We start from the raw sequence: 23,854 nt of genomic DNA, 5'->3' as shown, positions 1-23,854 counted from the left end.
GTCCCTCCGTCTCCCTCTGCTCCACTCTGTCCAGAGTCCCTGCTGCTTGGGTTGCCACCTGGCAGTGGGGCCTGTCCCATCAGCACCCCTGGACCTCCAGGCTCGCCTTGCACTGCATCTGCCTCACTGTGGGCTTGGGAATGGGAGGGCGAGGCTGTTTTAGGATTCCAAGGCTCTGGCTGACAACAGAGTGAGGCCGGCTTCCGCACAAGAAGCCCTGAGGCAGATGCCTGCCAATGGGGACTTGCTGTTTAATTACAGGTTCGGAAGAGATTTCCACATGTTTGAAAGAATATCCATTCTCTCTCTGTTTAGGTGTGACGGTGATGGTGGGGTTACCTGAATTCCTAAATTTGGAGATAAATTACACATTCACCCCTAGACCGATCAGATTTGGAGAAGTTGTAGACCATCGACACACGCATTTTCCAAACTTTGTTTTCCTGGCATCGCCCTATACCCGAAGGGATCTGAGTTGGCCACTACTCCAGGATATGAGCTGGGGGTGGGTAGAAAATAGAGCATAATGATTACAGGAGAATCGAAGTGTTTGTTGAACACAAAACTAACAGAAGAAAGACAAAAATCATCTCTGATTTTATTGATCCATTTGAGGATGCTGACGGTATAACCCTCTCTCTCTTCAGGGGTTTAACTCTTCTACTTCCTCTGTGCCAGGCACTGCCCCAGGTTCTTATTTTCTTCCTTCCATGTCCCCTCTGCCGGGAGGTCTCCTGGAGCCAAAGGACACTCATCTCTCAGGGCCCTGACACCCCTGCCACACAGGAGCTACAAGGCCAGGTGGCCAGAGAGACCCGCTGGGAGCTCGTGGGTCTGTAAAGTGGGGATGGTAATGGCATAGGCCCCCTAGGGGGGCTGGAGGGACTCGACGACGTGGAGCACAGAGGCCGAGTTTGCCCCGTGAAAGAACACACGTGCAATGTAAGAGCACAGAGGTGGTAATCGGTTTCAGCTGAAATCAGAGATGCTTCTTAGGGAAGGTGGCCTCTGAAGCAGATGTTCAAGATAAGTGGTTATTCATTGAGGCATTTTTCTTTATAACAGCAAAACAGTGGAAACAATCTAAATGACCATATACAGGGAGACTGGCTGGATAAATTATGGTAGAGGGGATAGGGTATAGGGGATTATGGATAGGGTTCGGGGAGTGCCCAGCAGCTGCAAAGTAGGACGAGGAAGATTCATACGAAGTTATCTGGAGTGATCTCCAGGGTATGCTAAGTTTAAGTGGCAAGGTACAAAGAGTGCAGATGCGTCTTCTGTGGAACTGGAAGACGTGGTCTAGGCCTGCCACCTGCCAAGGACTCAGGTGCCAACTGGGGAGGCTCCCACGGGCCACATGGGAGACAGTCTGGACATCAAAGTGAATGATGACAGGAGGGATTACCATAAACTGAATAAAAAAAGGATTCAATGACCTCACATGGGTACTAAAAAAGCTATTTTAGAAAAGAATGTCAACTAATAAATGTAGAAGACATGATAGAAATAGGAAATCACTCCTTTATAACCACCAAGAAATCTGACGCTACTTCAAGCAAATCATCGAATTTGTCATCGTGGTAACGGGATGAAATGGCTGTGCCACCTGGTGGGACGCAACGAGGGGAAATGCTCCTGCCCACCTGAGTCCCGCCTGGAGGAAAACCATGCCCAGGCCAGACGAGGGACGTCCTTGGGTCTGCACAGCATCGGGGAAAAGGGGGCTGAGAAATGGTCCTGAATTGACGAAGAGCATGGAACCCACAGCCCTCAGCTGGACTCTGGATCGAAAAGCAGCTAAAAAGGACATATTGGGACAGTGGGGGAGTTGAAATTAAACTGAAAACTAGAATTGCACTGATCGATGTTAAACTCGGGATGAGAGTGAAGCCGTCTTTTGTTACTTAGGGGAATGTCCCGTATGTAGGAAAAGTGTGCTGGCGAATGTAGGGTGAAGTGTTATAACACCTGTAATTGTCACTGGGCTCAGAAAACACACACACACACACACACACACACACACACACACACACACAGACAGAGTGAGAGCAACGTGGCGATTACTGAAAATTGGTAAAGTTAAGTGCAGGGCATATGGGTGTTCATTACACTATTCTTGCAACGTTTCTGGGTGTTGTTTGAAAAATTTCTCAATAAAAGATAAAGTACAGGATAAGCAGGGATAAATTGGCATTGAGGACACCCAGGAACAGGGCAGAGCGTAAAGGAAGGGACACGTTTCCGAGCCTGGAGATCCCCTCACATCTCGTCTGAGCGTGATGCCGAAGGTCTGGGGCCAGGGAGCAGAGACAGCCGCTTGCCCGCACTGGGCGGCTCCCCACCTTTGCCACAAGGTCCGTCGCACTTTTTACACTTGCGGACGCCGTCCTCCTCCACCTCCTGGCTGTCAGAGCTGCAGGCGCGGACGCACGAGCCGTGGTCCGTCACCACGTAGTTACCTGGGGGACAGTGAAAGGAAGGTGGCGAAGGCGGCACCAGGTGTTCCTGGGCCTCAGGACCCTCCATGACGGGCTGATCCTCTGGTTTTGTTTACTTTAAGGACAAAGAATGAAAGGCTGCAAACAGAGAGGGATGCGGGGTTCATGGGTTCTCAGGGCCTCCTCGCCAGGTACGGTGTCGGGCTGCTCGGGGCGCTGCCTGCTCGCTGGTCACAGTGTTCCCCCACTCCCTGCAGCCTGTGTTCCCGTAGGGTCTACCTTCAGGACTTGTGGTTGAAGCTTGACTATTTATTAAAAAATTGGAAGCTACACAAAGACCACGCTTCCACAGGGGCTGCCACACCCGGGGCTGCCCTCATCCCCTCCAGCCACCATGGGTGGCGGTGCCCATGCTCGGCACCAGCCCCGACGCCGGTCACTGTCTCGTTGCTGCCGGTGCAGCAACGTGTTTGTGTTAATAACCTATTAACACAAATATTAGTCTATACTTTTCAGGAACTCTGTGTGTTCCTTGCGACTTTCCCAAGTGGATCCTCAAACTTATTTGCTGGACATTTGTCATTTTCCTTCTGAAAACTGTCTACTTTTGTTCTCTGAGGCTCTGAGTGGTTTCCTGTGGACTTTAAACTCTGCCCGTTAAGCTGTCTCTCAAAGAGTATATGTCTGTGTCATGACTGTGGTGAATTTTTCTTAGCTTGTCATTTACCTTACAGTGGTTTATTATTCTAGTTGTGTGTTCTTTTTTCTGTTCCAAATTTATAAAATTTCATGTTCACAGATCTGGTAGGGCAAACCTCTCCCTCATAATTGTTCTTAAACATTTTTTTCTTTTTCCTTAATATTCCCTCTTGGAAATCAAGATTGGTTTCTAAAACAATTTAATGAGACAATTCTACACTTCCTCTACCATGAAATAATTCATGTTGCCATTTCCCTAAATACCAGAGCCATCTGTAAAGCACAAATAGAAATAAGCAAAACCCAAGCCCAAATGATTAAACAAAGCCAACTGACTAGCAAAAACCCCTCTGCAGTATTCCTAAGGGCACAACCTTCACCAGATTTTTAACCACTAAAGAAGGCAGGTCTTCTAACTACTCTCTAACTTAGGCCTTTTAAATACCTGCAAAGAGCTAAATGGGAAAATGGCCCAGTGGTCATGGGTTTGTGCCAATCAGAAGATGGGATATTCTGGGAGACCACAGCTGGGGCTCAGGACACAAGAACTGACTCGAGGTTGGAGCAGCAGCTGTCCCCTCACCTGCCTGACGCTGAGGCGGACACAGGGACCCAAGGACACGTGAGCGGGGGACGCAGGGATGCCAGCAGGAGACAGAACAGGTAACGGGGTGCCTGACAACGAAAGGGTCCCCACGAGGGGCACTCACGGGGGCACTTCCTGACACAGGTGGCGCCGAAGCTGTACTTCCCCAGCGGGTTGACTTTCATCTCGTAGGTGGTGGGGTCATACAGCATGAGTGGCGGGCATGTGTCCTTGCACGTGGCTCCGTCCCGGAACCTGCGGCAGACCTGTCAGGGGAGGGGCGGCGGCTGTTAGACTCCGTGCGGGGAGCTGCGGCCGCGGTTCTCTGCGTCCAGGTGTTTGGTCAGAGCACACACGTCTAGCAAAGTACTCTCGGTAGAGTCAGAAAGACCCTTCTCTTAAAAGCATGGTTTTTCTTAAATCCACTGTCCCAGCTGTCAGAGCTTACGGATTATGATGAGGGAAAAATACGTCTCCGTTAACTTTCAAAACAAGGCAGGAGTACACACACGAGAGTAGTTAACTCTACGGTGAAATTATTCTTCGGCTTAACTTACGTCAGGTTTCCCTCCTAAACAACACTTGAGGATACATTTTAGAATTTATTGCCAAACGCAGAGAACCTGGACTAGGGGGTGTTGTGCAGAGGGGACCAGACCACGCACAGAGGGGCCCTGACCAACAGCCTCGGGCCGTCTCCTTCCAGCCGCACATCAGGACCGGCCCAGACCAGCCGAGTCCAAAGCCTGGGGGGCCTGTCCAGCCTCTGGAACTTTAGCCTCCCTGTTCCTGAAAACCAGACTCTTTTGGATCCCATCCAAGGTGAGTCTCCCAGTCTGGAGCTCGCTCAGCTCTGACTCTGGGACCCCGTCTGTCCGCCCTGGTGTCTCGGGACTCACAAGGCGCCCATGATCAGATGTGTGGCACCCGCGGCCCACGGGGACACTAGGTCTCGCGTGAGCTTTCTGCAGTAACAGGGACAATAGCGAGGGCATCGGGACCCCACGGGGGGTGAGGAGGTGGGGGGTGGGCGTGGAGGGATATGCGCAGGAGGCCTCTGAGCCAAGGTGGAAAGAGCAGAGGCTTTAGGGGCGAAAGGCACAAATGGAGTCGCAGCTGTCCTGCCACTCGGGATCTGTGTGGCCCCTTAACTTCTCCGTACACATCTTAGGGGTCCCTGCGGCATCAACGCCCTAGGTTTGTAATGAGAATCGAGTGGAGCAATAAACAGTGAGACGAGGCTGGTGCTGGCCACAAGAGACATTAGGGGCCCATAACACACAGTTCATACTTTGGCTCATTCTATGCCCAGGTCCTGGGTATGGAGGCCACACACACTGTGCTGTTTAGAGCACTTAACAGGTAGGTACTTTACTCTCCACCACTGTCAGACAAGGAAACTGAGGCACGGAGAGGTCACATAAGTTGCCCAAGGTCACCAAGTAAGTGGTGAAGGAAGGCAGGACACTAAAAGATGCTTTGTCACCCGGGCGGCTACAGACGTCAGTCAGTACAGTGCAGTCACAGGAAGGCTCTCTGAATCTCGGGCCAGAGAAGCCGCTGGGGTGGGTATTACCAGGCAGTCACTCTCCCGCGGCCCCGTGCAGCCGGCGGCACACTGGCTGTGGCAGCAGTCGCTGGGGGACCTGCCGCGGCAGCGCCCGGAACACTGCTGGGCACAGATGACTTTGGTCACTGGAAAGAAGCAGAGGCCACCCATGAGCTGAAGGGTTCGGGAGGGAGGAAGGATGCCTTCCCTGGGACCTCACAGAGCACTTGCAAACAGCGGATGAAAGATGGATCAATTTGGTGATTCTGAGTCTTGGTCTTTCTTACTGTACTTTTTTTTTTTTTTTTTCTACTTGTTTCTCATCACTTAGGAGAACTGACTCAGATCAACTCTGGACTTTCAGACTGCTAAATTAGATACCGATGAGAATTGAGTTTGGGGGTGGGTAACAGAAAGCATGTACAAATAGCATGACGCCTGCCAGAAAGTAGTGTTTAAAAGGACATAACAGTCACATCACAATTAGACTTAAAGTTTTCAAGATGACACGTCCCCAGATTCCTTGGCCATTCACGCTCCCGAACTAGGATCCCCGCAGAAAAAACCCCTTGAAGAAGAAGCTACTCTTGCTTCTCTGGAGGTGGGTACTCAGGAGAGGGGGGCAGCAGGAGAGGCGAGGACGTGAGAGGTGCCATGACTCAGGTAACACAGACAAGCCCCCATTCCCAGGAAAACCTGCCAAACATATTGTTCAGAGAGAATGGCGGGTACACGGGTGGCCCACTTGCACTGACTTACGACAGGATGGAGTGCCAACAACAGCCCGCGCTGGACTGACTGCACACGGGGAGATTTGCAAGACTGTCATTCACATAACTGCTAACATCTGGCCTTAAAATCAACAATGCTTTCGGAGTCTTCAAAGGGAAAACAAATGCAAGTGTAAGGGGAGAAGATGGCCAGTGAAACTCTGCTCCCCGACTCACGTTTCTGGCAGTTCTCCTTCCCTGCACCCCAGCAGCTTCCATTAAGACAGACTGGATCACACTTTGGGCCTAAAATATAAAAGTAATCATTAAATTCATATTTTAGGGAAAGGGAACAAGAAACTGATGGCCCCTTCTCAAGCCCCTAGGCAAAGCCACATCCTAGAAACAAGGAAGTGCTTTCAAATTTCTTATTCTGTTTGTTCAACTGGTTGGTTTGTAAGATGATTTAAAAAAGACTCTCATGAGAAAAAAAAAAAGAACCAGGTACTGCTTTTATTTACATTTCAGTTGTGGAAACTGAGGAGGAGAGCGATTATTGACTTGTCACAGGCCATGAAAACTGGGATTTAAATGGACTCATGGGTCCACATTTCAAATCTGCTTAGGCTTGGAGAATTTTCCAGCATCTCCCACAATGATGTTAAGGACGCCTCATCTGGGGGGATGGGTATGTACCAACCACATTCGTGCCGTGTCCAATCCTCAGTGATCCCAGGAGTTGGGGTCCTGTAAATAAATACTCCCAGACTCCACGCCAAAGAGAGAGAGGCCTGGATGCCACACAAAGGGTAGGACGTGCATGGTCTGTGTCACCTGGTTGATTATCTAAAACTTCAGCTATTAATTTGCAAGTTACTGTCTGAAAATACCTGTAATTGATCAATCCATTCGTGCAGTTTTTGTAAATGATTGACTATAAATGACAGCTACTAAGGGTTTTAATCTCATTAGTTGTGTTCTGTTTTCATCGGCATTAAGAAATCTGAGGACCAAGTGTTCTATATACAGACACAGAGAAGAGCTGACCACCAAATTTGTTAGAAAGAGATCAGCCATGCAGATCACTTCCATCGCAAAGACACAGTAACCAAGGGACTTAACATGTGTCCCAAAGTCTCCCACAGTCAGGAATAATTCAGTCTCTGGGAGAATTTCGGTTTCAAACAGAAGAGCTGACGATTTGCCAAGTGATTGTTGGACCAGGGCACCCCTTCAATAAGACCGACAAGGTTTACAATCGCTCCCGGGGTGAGAGGCATCAGTGCAATGCTGGCACTTCTTAGAATCCTGAAGGATGGGAGGACGAGCCCCAAATGGATGGTGCGGGTTGTACATTGTGAAGAGAGACAGATGGAGACAGAAAGAGAGAAAGAAACTTAAGAGGAAAGAGCCAGAGTAACACATAGATATGTTCAAAGTGGTTGTGTCTGTACAATGATATCACGTTATCTTTCGTTTTTACCTGATACTTCCCCATATTTTCCAAAATTCTATTATAAGCATATAATAATATGTTTATAAAAGAAAATATTTAAAATAAAAACGTTTAGTGGCATCTTTCTGTAACACAGGAAAACATCTGCCAATCAAGGGATTCAAAGTCTGCTTATGATTCTATTCTTAACCTTCTGTGACAAAAAAAGAATCAGACATTATTTAAAATACGGATAATAGAAAAAAGCAAGAAGAAGAAATAAGACTATCCAGAGGTAATCAATATAGGCATATAAGTATATCTACATATAAGAATTAATATCACACTACACACTGTATTATAACTTAAAAAAAAAACTGATAAAACGTTATGACAATTTTTCCATGCCTTTAAAATGTCCTTCTGGGACTCCCCTGGTGGCACAGAGGTTAAGAATACGCCTGCCAATGCAGGGTACGTGGGTTCGATCCCTGGTCTGGGAAGATCCCACATGCCACAGAGCAACTAAGCCCGTGCACCACAACTACCGAAGCCCGCGCGCCTAGAGCCCGTGCTCCGCAACAAGAGAAGCCACCGCGATGAGAAGCCCGCGCACCGCAACGAAGAGGAGCCCCTGCTTGCTGCAACTAGAGAAGGCCCGTGCGCAGCAACGAAGACCCAAAGCAGCTAAAAATAGATAAATAAATTTAAAAAAAAAAAGAAAAACCTGAAAAAAAAGTAAATATCTTTCTACCTAACATGAATTTTTAATGGCATGGCTGAACCACAATTTATTTAACCAATCTCTTCTTTATAAATACATAAGTTGCTCTCAAAATTTATTATAAACAAGGCCTGCATACCGAAAAAAAAAAAAAAAAAAAAAAGGTTAAGATGGGGACTCCCCTGGTGGCACAGAGGTAAAGAACCTGCCTTCCAATGTAGAGGACGTGGGTTCTACTCCTGGTCAGAGAGCTAGATTCTACATGCATGCCGCAACTAAGAGTTCACATGCCACAACTAAGGAGCCTGTGAGCCGCAACTAAGGAGCACACGTGTCACAACTGAAGGAGCCAGTGAGCCGCAACTAAGGAGCCCACCTGCCACGACTAAGACCAGCACAACCAAGATAAATAAATAGAATAAAGAAAATTAAAGAAAAAAAGTTCACCACAAAAATACACAAAAGGAAAAAAGGTCCTTATTTTTCAAAAATGATGATTAAGATGGTAAATTTTATGTTAAGGGTATTTTATCATAATCAGTCAATCAAATCAAAGAAAAAACCAAAAAACAAAGCAGCTCAAGTTGATTTTTTTTTTTTTTTTTTTTTGCGGTACGCGGGCCTCTCACTGCTGTGGCCTCTCCCGTTGCGGAGCACAGGCTCCGGATGCGCAGGCTCAGCGGCCATGGCTCACGGGCCTAGCTGCTCCGCGGCATGTGGGATCTTCCCAGACCGGGGCACGAACCCACGTCCCCTGCATCGGCAGGCGGACTCTCAACCACTGTGCCACCAGGGAAGCCCTCCAGTTGATTTTTAAGATCCATATCATCTCCAAATTCTGAGGCCAAAAAAACCCCAAAAAACCCCCAAAAAGCAAAAACAAACACCCACGCATCCACTGCATAGTTGTAGAGAAACAGAAAAAGGAAATGATGATGGCTTCTTATTTTCAAGACCGAAAGGTCAGCGAGATCAGGAAGGCCGTCGGCTAAGCGGAGCTTAGAGTCCTCAGAGTTTCCCACTGCCAACAGCACTAATGGGGCAGCCCTGACCTGCAGCCTGGCCCTGGCCAGCCTCTCCCTTGCATGGGCTGCTTTACTGATGAACGGCAGGGACTAGGTAATGGGCACTAGTTAAATATGGACAAACTCGTTGCCGTATGCTCCCCAATTTTGCTGGGGGCTCCATGTGGGAGTGCCCAGGCCCAGCAGCAGGAGGACAGAGTTCAGCCCCCAAGCTTCCAGAGGGCCTGGCGCTACTTTGAGTCTCAGCAGCAAGTCAGAAGCTCACAAAAGCCTAGGCGGTCTCCTCACACAAGATGTGAGAAGCCCCCTCGCCAGGGGTGACATGCCGGGCTCTTCTCAATGCCACATGAGGGCTTAGCTGTCCTGGGGTGGGGGTGGGGGCGGGTGATCTGCCAGCAGGGGAGGTGTCACCATGAAAAACAGGTTTTTTTCCCCCCTGTCTTCTAGTGAGCATATAATCTGTTTACTATCAATATTCACTTTTGTATTAGATTAATATAACGTAATGTTAACTCTGCTTTCCTGATCCCCACCCCAGCTCCACAGCTCTGCCCACCTTAAGAGCTGCAGGTTGGGGGCAGGGGTCATGTGGAACACTTACATCTGCTCAGCTGGCTCTGAAATTCAATCGACATATTGCTTAGAAAGTCGGTGTTGACGATGTCCCTCCACTGGACGGTGTCCATGTTGCAGAGGATAGGGTTGTTGCTGAATCGCACGGCGCCTTGCAGGATCTCTGCGGGAGAAAGGAACCACCATGAACAAATGCGCCATCTCTCCTAAATTCTCCTGAAGTATGCATGCATTTCTTCACGTTTTGCCTTCTGCTAAAAGATGGCAACCTGCAAATGAGGCTCCCCTTGGAACTTCACCGGGAGCAGTGGAAAATAACCTGATGGACTCCTCTGTGGAAGAGTCAGGGTTCCCCTGCCCTGGGTCTTTGAACCATGAATGATCAGAATTTCGAAATATGGGGAGGAAAGAAGATAATGTTTTAGTCACTTAGCATAAACGACAAGTGTACAGTGAGTCGGTGGTTCCCGGGGAGGTTGGTCTGGGCTGGACCGGAATGACCGTGTGATGACGATGTGAAAGGGCAGACGCAACAGGAAGGGCGGGTGGAAGGGAGGATGCTGTGAGGGGCTTTGGCAGTATTTCATTTGGAGAAAAGGGGGTGGGAGTGAGGTGCAGCAGAAGGGTGTGTACGTGTGAGGAAGAGACGGGACGGGCACCGGGAATGCCAAGATGTAAACCCGTTCAACTGTTCAAAGGAAGAGCTGGGAGGACACGAAAAATCAGGGGTGATACGAAGAGTCAAGCCTGAGCAGAGGACAAGTGTTTTATCCATGACATTTGTGTAAACATTTCCTGAATGACTTGTGTACACAGAGCACAGCACCAAGAGCTGCGGGGTCAGTGGAGATGAGTGATTTCTGTTGGTCCCTTTCTAAGAAGCGACATGCGTGGGAGACACAGTTAATGACCTCACGTCCACAGCGGACCACGACTCACAACAGGGGCCAGTTGGGCTATACGCATGACCTGAGCTAATCCTCACGCGGTTCTCTGACTGTAACTCAAATCTAGATACATAGGTAATGCCCAGCATCCCACAGCGGGAAAAGGACGTGGCAGAGGAAGGGTTCTCCCTGGGAAGCTCTCTGAGGCTGACGGAAAGAATGACATTTCCTGAAGGCTGACGGCGGCAGCACGTGGAGGAACCTGAGGGAGGGCGGGCGCTGCGGGCTCCAGTGGACACACAACCGCAGCACAGGCCCCGAGGGCTCAGGGGGGCGGTTCCTTCAGCAGACAGGGGTGGGGTGTGGGGTGTGGTGGGGGTGTGGGGGTGTGGTGGGGTGGTGGGCGTGGGGCGGGGGCTACAGAGGCAGGCGGGGGGGGTCGGAAAGGGAGCTTTGGATGCGAAGTCAGAGACGGCAGCAGGACAACCAAGTGAAAACGTTCACCAGGAGGGAGCCAGAGTCAAGGGATAAACTGATGAGAGATCAGCACTGGAGACGCAGAAGAGAGACGTCAGGGCAGCGGGACCCTCGGGACGACAGATCAGGGGCCGGGAGAGCGCCAGCGGGGAGGCCGAGGGCCCGACAGAAGCCGCGGGCAGCGTGGCGAGGAGCAGAGGCCCGCGTTAGTTATCAATAACAGTGTGTAATTCTCGTCCAGTAACCCACATTAGAGGATTATTTAATAACATGAAATAATCGGGATCGATACTATCCCAATACCCACAACGGAAATAATACCAGGAGAAGAAACGGCTGCCCAGCGCTTCATCTGGAGTAATTCACTTAGTCTTCTCAGGCCCCCTCGGAAGTCTGTCACCATCGTTCATCCCCATTTTTTTTTTTTGTTATACGCGGGCCTCTCACTGTTGCGGCCTCTCCCGTTGCGGAGCACAGGCTCCGGACGCGCAGGCTCAGCGGCCATGGCTCACGGGCCCAGCCGCTCCGTGGCATGTGGGATCTTCCCGGACCGGGGCACGAACCCGCGTCCCCTGCATCGGCAGGCAGACTGTCAACCACTGCGCCACCAGGGAAGCCCCATCCCCATTTTTGAAGACACAGAGAACGCGCTCCCGGGTGCCTCTGGTGAGCAATGGAGCCGGGGCTGGAACCCGCCAGTCCGCTCCCACCCGCCTCTGCCTGTCGCCACGAAACAGCGACACCGTGAGGCAAGATGGGAATCCAGGCAGGCGGAGCACAACCGAGCACGGACAGCACAACCCAGCGCCAGAGCTGCACCCTTTAGGTGAGGGGGTGGGAAGCCCTAAGGCCGCCTCCTGAATGCAGAGCCCAGGAGGCAACCTGGACAGCAGACGTCGGGCTCCGTGGGGCTTGGACACTCAGCCATCCCAGCACCGCGGCCTGGGACCAGGCCCCTCCCTGCCCAGCACCCTTACTCTGTCGTGCATCCTCTGCTCTCATCCCCCATTTGGGGTCGGCGCCCCCGCTCGTCAGAGCTGCTTGGAAGATGCGAAGGCGAGGGCTCTGGGGGCACAGACTGGGTGGCCACCCCCGGCCGTCCTTTCGCTCATGTGGGACTTCAGGAGGGCTACTTTGCCACCATTTTCTTTATCTGTAAAGTGGCAGAGCTACCACTTGCTTTCAAGGAAGGTTGTGGGCATTAAGTGAAGTTACCGATTTAACACAGCTGGCACTGCACCTGCCGCGCGGTGAGGGCACAATCACTGTTACCTTCAATTTTTAAAAATCAACTTGACGTCTTTTCTACGTCTTCTGTAGTTTCCTCTCACAGAACTCACACAAGTGCCCTACTCACAAGAATTCAAACTTCTCCTGTAATACCTTTATTCCCTATCCTTAACTTAAAAATGGTTTTCTGGATATCAGCATTAATCTGGAAAACGTCTCAAATAAGGGTTGATTTTTTTAATGTATGTCCCTTATACCTGAGGTCCAGGTAGTAAGACTGGCAGACTACCTAAGCATTCCAGCTCCAGTCACCTGGTCATACTCTTTTCCAGAACCTTTACCACTTTTTACCAACTCTCTGGATACTTTTCCACGAACCAGGGAGAACTGGTACTTGGCTTAAATCTTCCCTTCCCACCCCACCATCTACTATCTTCTTAGCGACTTCCACCTGCTGTATCTTGCACATGGCTGGCACGCAAATACCTCTGTGTCTGATGAATAAATGTCTTCTCTGAATGGAATTCAGAAAAGCGCCAAGTCTGCTGAGTACCATCCGAGGTCACTCTCTGCATTTATAGCCTCCCCATTCCCTGGCCTCTCACCCTGTAAGTTTCTCATGGGCAACTCCCTCAGTCCCGTTTTATTTGCACCGTAGTTGGATAAGACCGCTAAGGCATGGGTGTTTTCATAGAGCACATTTCCTCTGATGATCTGCAGCTTTTCCAAAGGAATCTTCTCCACTGTGTTGAGGGCAATGAGTACATAGCCAGCAACCTCCTGGATGGTCTAAGGAGATAAAACATAAACATATTATTTCTCTTTTGAGGAACTCACAAATGCAAGATCTGAAACAGGTCCAGAGAGCCCAGGACACCTGGCTGAACAGGAGTGTTTGACAGATGCAAAGCATGCAGGTGATTACCACTGGATCCCATGAGAGGTGACAGAATTTACGATGATTCCTGCATTTTTTGGGTTTGTTTTTGTTTTTTGTTTTTTTTTACTATACGCAGGCCTCTCACTGTTGTGGCCTCTCCCGTTGCGGAGCACAGACTCCAGACGCGCAGGCTCAGCGTCCATGGCTCACGGGCCCAGCCGCTCCGCGGCATGTGGGACCTTCCCGGACCGGGGCACGAACCCGTGTCCCCTGCAACGGCAGGTGGATTCTCAACCACTGCGCCACCAGGGAAGCCCTGATTCCTGCATTTTTGCCTCTTCAGCTTGATAACAATAACAAAGGACCATGTGTATTACTTAGGAATGCTGTGACTTTCATTTTGCTTGCTGTTCAACACACTGAGATGAAAATGGAAATGTTTTATTAATTTATTTTCTGTCTTGCAGGTTTTCCTATTAAAAAAAACCAAACAAACCCAGAAGAAAACCAATCAAATCCTAAGTTTACACCAAACTCAGAAGCCTTCAGGGCTGATTCCCATTGGCTCGTTAGAGCCTACTGTGAAACATTTGGGAATTTTGTGAATGAGTTGTTAAACTCTTGGTAGCTGGAAATCAACCATGGTGGGGGTATTTATACCCAGGAAACAGACAAATGCTACAAAGCAGGAGGTTTTTTTTTTTTTTTTTTTTTTTTAAAGAGCCAGTATGTCAGGATACCATGGCTGAAGTGACGGTTAAAAGATTAGTGTCCATGATGATCACGGAATGCCAGACCAGTCTGTTTCTCTTTGTTGTTCTTTTATAGCTATAACTTGACACTAGCTGGTAAAGTGGCCTTTTCATAAAACTTGCATGTGTAGGTCCCTAGGACTTATAATTGCCACAGCAAAAGTAAATACACTGCCAGTTAAATTCTGCCAAGGCCTTTATCTACTTATATTTACTTCTACTATATTTGGGTAAGAATCAAATCCATTGAACTAACCTTTAGGAAAGAAAGGTTGTAACTACTTTGCATGTAGGTAATTTCCAAATTCCCAAGGACCACCTCACAGTTATTGAACATCCTCTGGAGGCTCAGAAAGTGGTCTTCAAAAGTGCCCAACTGGGTGAGCTTGTTACTTGTCCCTTGGCAAACTGGAAACAAGAGGAAAAAAGGTATCACATGAAATGCCAAGTAGAAGAGCAAAACTAAAGTAAAAGGATATCCGCAATCTTCAACTAACTGCACACTTCAGTGACTTACGACATATTCCGATCGAAGGCCACTCAGGACAAATGTGACGAAAAATGTTTAAAAGTTTATATAAGGTGCAGTTCATAATAAGGACTAGTTCATCTCTATAATGCGTGGAATTGTTTAAAACTGTTAAAAGTTCAAGGGGAAATAGATGGGAATTCTATGAAAATCTTTAAGATAAAACAGTCTATAAGAGCTTTAGTAAACAAAAAATACATATCATAATATGCAACTCAGCATTACAATGATGAGTTAACAACTATATAATGAACTTTTTACTTTGCAAAAAATTGCATGTCACATTATTGCGTGCTCAAAGAATATTTACAAACATATTTTCTGACCATAACACTGTACAACCTAAAATCAATGACAAGAGTGTAAATTGAAACCCACTGGCTGGAGATGAAAAATATTCTAAACGAATGCACCAAAGAATAAAATCAAATATTATATAACATTTAGAAAATGACGACATGAAAACATATATTTAAAAAACACACTCAGCTACTAAGAAACCAACACTCCTTTGTGTCTGCCTACACTCCAAGGAGCCCACACACCCAGGCGCAGGTGCAAGGGTTTTGCATCCCCTGCTGGGATGTGGCCTTGGCATGGTTAACTCCCTGATGTTTTCAGGTATCAAACTTAATATAGGAAAACATTTTAAATTAGGGGACAAAGTTAGACTATGAAAATACGTTTGGTAGTCTATCTTTAAAAGCAAGGGAGAGGATTATAATAAAGCCATGTTTATAAACCTAGCTCTTTGAACAACATGTACAGGCAAGCATAAGAAAACAAAGAGGTTCGGGCCTTTTGAAGCAGGGAGCTGTTAAGGGACTGTACTTTGAACCCAAATTATCATAAGTGAAGAAATATGGCCCCTGGCTTTGGAAGTTAGATTCAGACCAGGCCAGGCTCTTCCACGGATGCAACCTGCAACCAGGTGGTGGAGAACAACACCAAGGCCAGAGTCAATATGCAGGGACTCCCTTCAGGAACTCTTCTCAAGTCTTCATTCCTCTTTGATAGGTCCTTTGTCCCCTCCCCACAGAAGTGTTCCGAAGAGCATCACCATCCGCTCTTGCATTTTAGTGCCACGGCAGCGAGCACGTGTTCAGATACCACACAATCAATGCAAAGCATTTACACCAACAGTAAATATGAAGCAACCCGTACTTCCTCTTTAACTGTGTGGGGATTTCCCTCTTTTCCCCTTCTGTGGTCTCATTCAAATCTGGTGGTAGAGAGAACGTTCACACGGGAACTGCGACGGCCCACAAGACAGAGCCCCCCGGCAGTGGCTCCAGGGCACAGTGATTCCATCACTCTTCCAACCATAACACGGGATGGACCCAACACCTCTGGCTGCTTTCACCCAGGAGTGTGGACCGCTCTGACGGGAACCTCAAGTTGGAACCGCTGTACACAGTTGGCTGCAATGCACGTGGACGGGGCCAGACTGATTTCCCAATTCTAAGGTCCTTAAAGATGCCACCACCAACGGAGGTACAGGGTTTTGACGATAAAGGGTGACCTTTCTGTCCGCACACCTTGGAACAAAAGCTGCCTTCCAGCTGACAGACCATGGTCTCTAAATTTCAGCCTAACTGGTCAGCTCTGGTCTAGGGAGCCCCAAGTATCCATCATGCCCTTCACACCAGCCAGGTGACCAGTATTGACTAGAACTGGGTGTTGGAGCACATTTCTGAAGCGTTTCTTCTGTACACAGAAGGATGAAAACAATCCCATCTACTTTCATTTGAAAGGATCAGGGGTACTAGCTTGTAAATTTCTCTTCGCTGAACCAAAGAATTTTTATTATTAAATCACGCAAAAGTGACTTTCATCAGTAGAAAAGGAAAACATGCCATGCCAGTTTAGCCTGTTATAGAAGAAAATAACTGCAAGAAGACTGTAATTGTGTTGTCATTCACTCATTCAAAAAGTGCTGAATGAGTATTTATTTGATGAATACCTACCATGACCCTTCACTGTTTACAATTAGTATGAATTACTTTTACATTCATAAAAGATCCTGTATTGGAAGATAATAGCAACATTACACATTACTGATATGAAGGTTAATTTGTAAAACATTTTGAGAAGCAACTGGACAACCTGTGTAAACAAATAAATATGCTTAAATTCCATGTCATGATGTTCCACTTTGGAAAATCTATTTTGAGGAAATAGACCTAAACTGTCAGGCAAGATGTTGATTTATTTTTTGATAATGGCAAAACATTGTCCAACTGTCCAACATGTTTATGCTTGAGAAAAAGCAGTTGACACCTATTTGATTCAGCTTAAGGCAAGTCCATCTTGAGTTCTGTTCTGGGGTTAATTACTAAAGTATCAAAAGAAAATTTTACAAGGCTGTTTCTTCTGAGGCTTCCCCTGTCATGTGCCCAAAAGGAGACAGCAAATCTAGGGTGAGGATGGGAATGGCCTGGCCTAGGTTTCTTGACTGAACGAAGTATAATCTTGGTTCCATCTTTATACCAAATATCTCATGTTACGTAATATAAAGCAGTGAGAAAATTTCAATGTGAGAATACTGAATCAGTCATATTAAAAAATAAAAATCACTAACTAGTGAGGCAGATTTAAGACAAAACTGCAAGAGCGAGAGCCCTTAGCTCAGCCAAGAGAAAGTTTCTTGGTCAGCCCTTCATCCTTATGCAACACTGAACGACTTCCCCGAGCTCTACGCCACGCTTTCCTCAAGTACTGACTTGGTGAAAACAATTCTGGCCTCCCAGAATGGTTCTGAGGATGGAATGAACACAAAAGCTTCAACTTTCTTTTGCTACAGCTAACTACTGGCAACTGTGACAGTTGTTTGACATAAGGTGCCTCTGGACAGACGTTGGGGGCCCCTGTGGACGTGTCCTTGTCCTAAGGTGCTGTCTGAACTGGGCATGTTTGAATCTGCCGATTGGCTTACTCAAATACTGGGCATTAAACAGAGTTACTTTATTCTTTGTCTGAAGAATATTTATCCAATCATAAGAAGAAAGAAAAAGAAATACATTGTACTTTAAGAATTTCATTAAAATATGCATTTAGGCATATTTAAGCAATTGATTCAAATAGAAATTTGATATGACCTTAGGGCTATGAAGTTGAAAACCAGACAATTAAAAGTGTTTGTGTCAAGCTCCGTACAGCATACTAGGGATTTGCTCTCCCTCCTGCAAATGTGAAGACAAATCCTACTGAACCAAGAACAGTAGGGCCCTGCAAAGCACTTAGCTTTTCACCTTCACAGTTTATTACGACGATTCATAAATGGACAGAAGAGCTAAAAGAATTGTACTGTGAACATCCTTAAAGTAGCAATTTACTACGTTTACTTGGTCACGTATCTATCCATCTTATTTTTTTGATGCATTTTAAAGTAAGGTACAGATGTCGGTACCCTTCACCCTGACATGCCACTGGTTACAGTTCAACATGAGTGGACAGCTGTTGTTGAGGTAATATCACAAACAGTGAGATAATCAGTCTTAAGTGTAGCATTGATGAGTTTCAACAAATGCATGCACCCGTGTAACCTGTTACCCCTGGAACATCACGGTTACCCTAGGAGCTCCCTCACGGCCCCGCCCCGACAATCCCTGCCCCACACACCACACACCGCGATCTGTTTTCACTTAGAATAGTTCTGCCTGTTTGGGGACCTCGTTCTCCTGGAATCACGCAGCACCGTCCTTTGTTGTCAGGTCCCCTGCACAGCAGGTGTTTCTGAGATTCATCCTGGTGCCGGGCTTCACGTGGCTTCCAGGGAGTCTTACGGGAAGTTATCTGCGTATTACACTCGGACACTGAGAGCTGATCCAGAGTCAGGCTGTTCTTTTTCTCAAGAACCCCCCAAATTATCTTAACCGAAAATAAAACAATCTGCCTCCTTTAAGTCTTGAGACACCCCTGATGTGAGGGGGAGAGCCTGTGGCTTTCCTGTGTCATTGTGGGAGTGGGCCCTTCTCTTTGCCCACAAGCCCGGGCAAATGTGTACGGCTGATTAAGACAACATGAAAACAGGTTTCTCCAGATTTCTCCAAATCCACTTAGACGCTTGTGGAATTGCCTAAGTAAACTCATAATTGTTTTAATTTGTTTTCTCTACACTTCAACGGCAACCAAAGTCACTGGGCTGTTGCCAATCTATCCCCTTCTCCGAAGTTGTCTGTTTTTACTGTTACCCCATTTTCCACAGAGTACCTCATTTTGAAGCAGAAAGCACATTGCACTGCTCTTGGTTTGAACGATCCAGGTTTCTCAGTATCATCAGAACACGGGACGGGCCCCTGCCCACGGCCTCCCCACCTCCTCTCAGTCTCCCTCCCCCCGTCCACCGGCCCAGCCACGTATGTTCTCCCCCGACACACAGCCCCGCCCCCGTTTCTCCCCGGTGCCAGGTTCCCGCTCCCTTCAGGGCTGTTCCATCTGCTTGGAATGCTCTTCCCTTTCTCCCCAGCTCTTTGCATCTTTGTCTCCCTTTTTATCACTGAGATTCCAACTCAATGGACATGACATCCCTTCAGAAAAGCCTGTCTGGAACCAGAATAGCTTAAGTCCCCACCATTGCATTCTATCGCATTTTCCTGATTTCTCTTCTTCTTGGCATTTATCACTACTTAAAATTATTGTTTATGCAAATACACACACAGAATGGGGAGAGGTGGAATATGTACAGATATATCTCATTGGACTGACTGCTGGGATGTGAATACACATGTTGCATTTACATTTTAGACGTGGAAGCAATGGGTCAGTGGTGGCCACGTGACCAAAGTCTTGGATGACTTGACACGGGTCCCTCTGCCTCTCCCGTTTCCGTCTGTCTGGTGGTGGTGAAGGAGGACGCAGGATGTCTCAGAAGACTGCCAGTCCTCACAACTTTCTGGAGGGTTATCGTAAAGTCTTTCTAGGCTAGGTAACATATTTGATTAAGCTTTAAAAGCCAGAGGAAGATTTTGCCCACTTTCATCCTGAAAAGGTTTAAGGAAATCTCAAATAAGATATTTACATAATGGATTTAAAAATAAATAAGGAAAAGATACTCCGAGTTTGCTAGAGGTTTCATCGTATCAGGATTTATCATTTCTTTTGCCTTACTGAAACTGTATTATGGTGGCAATTTCAAAATGTGCATGTATATACATTTCAACTATTCAAAAATGCACAGAAATATGACAGGAGGAAAATACACCAAACGCTGTTAACAACAGTGTTTTATGAATAGTGGGATTCTGGGTTTTTCTTATTTCCTCCTTACAGTTTCTCCATTTTTCAAATTTTCTATAGTGACCATATAGTTCTTTATATAATAAAACATTATGGAGGAGATAATTTACAAAAACCTGTGTTGAACAAGGCCAAAAGAAGGACATTTATAATAAAATACACTTCATAAAAATGGAGAAATGATTTTCAAAGTTTTGCATGTTAAACGGCTTTATGAAAGCAGTTTAAAAATTAGAAATAGGGGCTTCCCTGGTGGCGCAGTGGTTGAGAGTCCGCCTGCCGATGCAGGGGACGCGGGTTCAGGCCCTGGTCCGGGAAGATCCCACATGCCGTGGAGCGGCTGGGCCCGTGAGCCACGGCCGCTGAGCCTGCGCGTCCGGAGCCTGTGCTCCACAACGGGAGAGGCCACAACAGTGAGAGGCCTGCGTAACGCAAAAAAAAAAAAAAAAAATTAGAAATAACTGAATGAAGTACTATATATAGAAAGTGTTAGAAAGGTAAGCTGCAGCTTGTGCACATCAGTGTTGTTCAGAACAGCTGCATACGGCAGCCCCTGGGAAACGCCATGCATTGCACACACATGGTTTCTCCTCAGATGATGACAGAAGTGAAGAGTTCCCAAGCTCTATTTTCTTCCTGATCTATCAATACGTTTTTCCATTTCGGGGAGCAGAGAGTAAGTTTATCCCATAGAAAAATGTTATAAATTGTGATTACGGCACCCGACTAGCCTGTGAAACTTATTTAATCCGCACAACAGTTGGTAGGAAACTAGATCTATGGGTTCAGTTATAATGAAATAATTGGGAGAATAATAAGAGTAAATACAAAACAGTATTTAAGTTTTCACTGTGTGTTTAATCAAAGGTTGTGTGGAAGGGGAAAAGTCTCATTACGATTTTGAAAAAGATTTTTCTTTATTTTCCAAAACTTTATACTTTATCAGGAGTTCCTTATTTTATCATATTTGATCTCATAACTAATAAATAGTTCTCAGTTTGTAGGCGTCCAAAGACTGTTGTCAAACTGAATTTCAATCTACATTGCAACTTGCAATATGCACATGTAATACTCAAAAAGTCCTCTTAAATACTTGATAATTCGCCACGTGCATTGTAATATGCCTACTGGACTAAACGTGCCAAGCCTCGGCACGTCCAACACATTTGCAAACTCAGGTAGCTCTAATTAAGTTAACAAGCAGAAGACTTTAAAATTACACCTATTTTACTTTTGAGTTGGGGCACAGAATACCCAAACTGGTTGACTTCCTTCCTCATGATTCTCCTCCTAGCCATTCAAATAAGCCCAAGCCCAGTTTATGACTTTTAAAAAATAGACTGAGTTAGGACACCTGTGCATAGTGTATCCGCTTTCTTGGGAGTTAACTGATGTTTATGAATCCCGGGAAGGCCCGGGAGGGATTGTGGAAGGTTTCCAGTGACAGCATCAAACATCTACCCTATCACTGTGAAGACTGTGATGTATCATTATGGGATGATCTCCAGCCAGTTATCACAACTCTCTGGGTCTCGGTGTTCCCGCTGGTTGAAATCAGACCAGCTTGATGCATTTGACAGGGTAGTTGTGGGAAGTAATGAGATGGTGGACGTGAACGTGCTTCATAAATCACAAATCTCTCGAAATACAAATCACGTCTGACACTAAGGCTTCACCATAGCAGTATTCACAGTAGCCAAACCACTGCAGTCTGTTTCTGCTTATGTGTCTTCAAGGATACCAGCCAACTAGCCCCCCACTTACCCCCCCCAGGATTTCTTTTTTAAATGCACTCAACAGAATTTGATGAGTTGTGTGGAAATTTGGGATGCTTTAAAATTCTGAAATTAAAGATATCACTTTTCATTTTTATAGGATGCTGTCCAGAGAATGGTCCTGACAATGGAAATGAAAAATCTTGAATCACAGGGCTGGCCATCAATTCCATGTTTATAGGTAGTTGAATGGCTGGTAGATCAGAAATGAATTGTACCTATTCTGGAATACCAGGAATGGGTTTGGACCGGAGAAGATTTCAGAAAGCCATACTCATCTTTTATTCATTCAGTCCAATACATCTCTTTGGAGTACTTGGCAACACGTTCTGTCTCTGGTCATCTGTATTTTAAATACATGGACATGTGCTGAATGAAAATTCATGGATGGATGAATGATACATATCCGGTTACACATCAGAATCTATATCAGGTAGCATAGAACTGGACCTCTATGGGACTGGAGTGTTCCTTGATTGAACGTTGAATGCTGAGCAGGCTGCACTGAGGAAAGGACAGAAGGCTGGATTTGGTTTAAAATCTCTCTATGTGGAAATATAACACGAGTGAATTTAGTGTGTCTGGCTGTTCCTTTCTAGATATATTGTGAGTAAGCGCCTCCTCCCGACCCGGGTTCTGTTTCTCTAAATCTCCTAGCTGGGGACTATTGCTTACTCATGCTCAGGGCTCGCTCTCTGCACACAGGCATACTTCTGAAATGAGTAATGCCACTTCCCCTCCAAAGGTCCGCTGGCCAAACCACTGCTTGGACGCTTTGCCCGCACAGCGATTTTGGTGCTTCTGACCTATTTCTTCAGAGCCCCGTCGCGTTCTCAGGTGATGACTTCAGCCCGACCGGTGTGGGGTAGCACAGTAAGATTAGTACTTGACACTGCACAGCTGCAATGACAGTTTGCAAAGCTCTTCCTCAAGAAGGCGACCGCGGAGACCTGCCTGTCACCTGGACGAGGAAGGGCTAGTTATCCTCTCTCACCGCCCAATCACCCACTGGAATGGGATGGTCTGCCCATCCGAAAGCCAGGAGACTTGAAAGAGCAGGGAAGGACAGGGGGTGGGGTGGAGAAGGGGACGCGGATGGTTAGCACAGAGGAAATCCCAGAGGAGGGCTGGTTAAGGAAGTGGGAAATGTAAAATCCCAGACGGGGTAGGTGTCAAAGACCACTGCTTGAAACCAGGGTCAAAACGTGACGTGACGGTTCAGAGTCTGACTTAAGACTGCACGCTGTCCCTCACCACCTCTCACCTCTGACTCGGCCTGACCCTCTTCAGCAGAGACCTGGTGAGCAGAAAGCAGCAGGAAGGTTGTGGCGAGCTCACAATCGGTGTCATTCCCAGCAAGATGGCGCGGAGGTACAGTGGGGCAAGGCTGACACGTCCCCACCCAACTCACATCCCTTCTGCTTTCCATTCTGCTCAGGCCTGCATGACTCCCTCTAATGACAAAGGCTGGGTAACACGCCCCGCAGTGGGAGCTGTCCCCCGGAGCTCATCCCAGCCTGGCCTAGGAGCGCCCTGGCCTGGGGAGCCATCACCTTGGGTGTCGCTGGCCACCGAGTGAGGGTTGGTTCCCTCCTGCTCTGTGGTCTGCACCAGGGTCACGAGGGCTGTTTGTTTTTCTGATCATTCACTTCTTCAACTAAAACCTATTTCATATTTAATAAAATGGTTCTACAACAGTTGCCAGGAATGAATCCGAAGTGCTCACTGCCGTGAAGAAATGCGTTAGTCCTTTGGGGAGATGACTTTACATATGAAATAATCACAGGACATCCCACAGCCAAGCGGTGCAGAGCCGCTGAAGGAACCCAGGTTGACAAGAGGAGAAGTCGCCAACCGTTAGCTACCCGGGAACGGTCCTCGCGTTTCTCACCGTCAAGCAAATGAAGCCACGCTACCCCACGTTCCCAGTAAAGAGCAGGCTGCCTACACGTGCCAGGTGCTGGGCTTGGTACTTCACTGTACCCAGTCACACAATTTGCTACACGAAGAAAATAAGGTTTCTTCCATTTCTCCTTCCCCCGCTGCATTCCCCTCCTCTGGGCCACCTGGGGATACAAGTGATCCTTCCTGGGTTCTTTACAGTTATCTCTAGGAATCACTTCTCCATGCATTCTTCTTATTGAAGGAAATTCTGGAAAAGATTTGTAATTTGCAAGGAAATAAAAGGTTTCCAATCCAGAATGGGGGGTAAAGACCTTTCCGGCAAGTATTTCTCTGCAGAAGCACTGTGTTTGGGTTCTATGCGGCTGTGCATGCCTACCCTCCACCCCAAGATGGTCTGAATGTCCTTTTAAATTTTTTCATCTATTATTACTCATGTTTT

General features: G+C 47.1%; 1 protein-coding gene across 5 annotated transcripts in view; it reads right to left on the bottom strand.

Moving 5' to 3' along the window:
* The window catches only part of EGFR (epidermal growth factor receptor), a 188,152-nt gene that overhangs the window by 42,945 nt on the left and 121,353 nt on the right, over positions 1 to 23,854 (bottom strand). For 4 of the 5 annotated variants that reach the window (XM_029234455.1, XM_029234453.1, XM_029234454.1 and 1 more), the window contains exons 2-8: positions 14,225 to 14,376; positions 12,942 to 13,125; positions 9,771 to 9,905; positions 6,223 to 6,291; positions 5,303 to 5,421; positions 3,851 to 3,992; positions 2,346 to 2,462 (exon numbers count right to left, since the gene is read on the bottom strand). In XM_029234455.1, the coding sequence (XP_029090288.1) occupies positions 2,346 to 2,462; positions 3,851 to 3,992; positions 5,303 to 5,421; positions 6,223 to 6,291; positions 9,771 to 9,905; positions 12,942 to 13,125; positions 14,225 to 14,376 (918 nt within the window). Of the gene's footprint in view, positions 1 to 2,345; positions 2,463 to 3,850; positions 3,993 to 5,302; positions 5,422 to 6,222; positions 6,292 to 9,770; positions 9,906 to 11,427; positions 12,863 to 12,941; positions 13,126 to 14,224; positions 14,377 to 23,854 lie in introns of those variants that run through there. The other variant, XM_029234457.1, reaches the window with a different exon arrangement.

Source organism: Monodon monoceros, unplaced genomic scaffold (genome assembly GCF_005190385.1).
Source record: "Monodon monoceros isolate NGI ecotype Baffin Bay Population unplaced genomic scaffold, NGI_Narwhal_1 Super_Scaffold_2, whole genome shotgun sequence".
NCBI classification, from domain to species: Eukaryota; Metazoa; Chordata; class Mammalia; order Artiodactyla; family Monodontidae; genus Monodon; species Monodon monoceros.
This window is presented reverse-complemented; position numbering and strand designations above follow the sequence as displayed.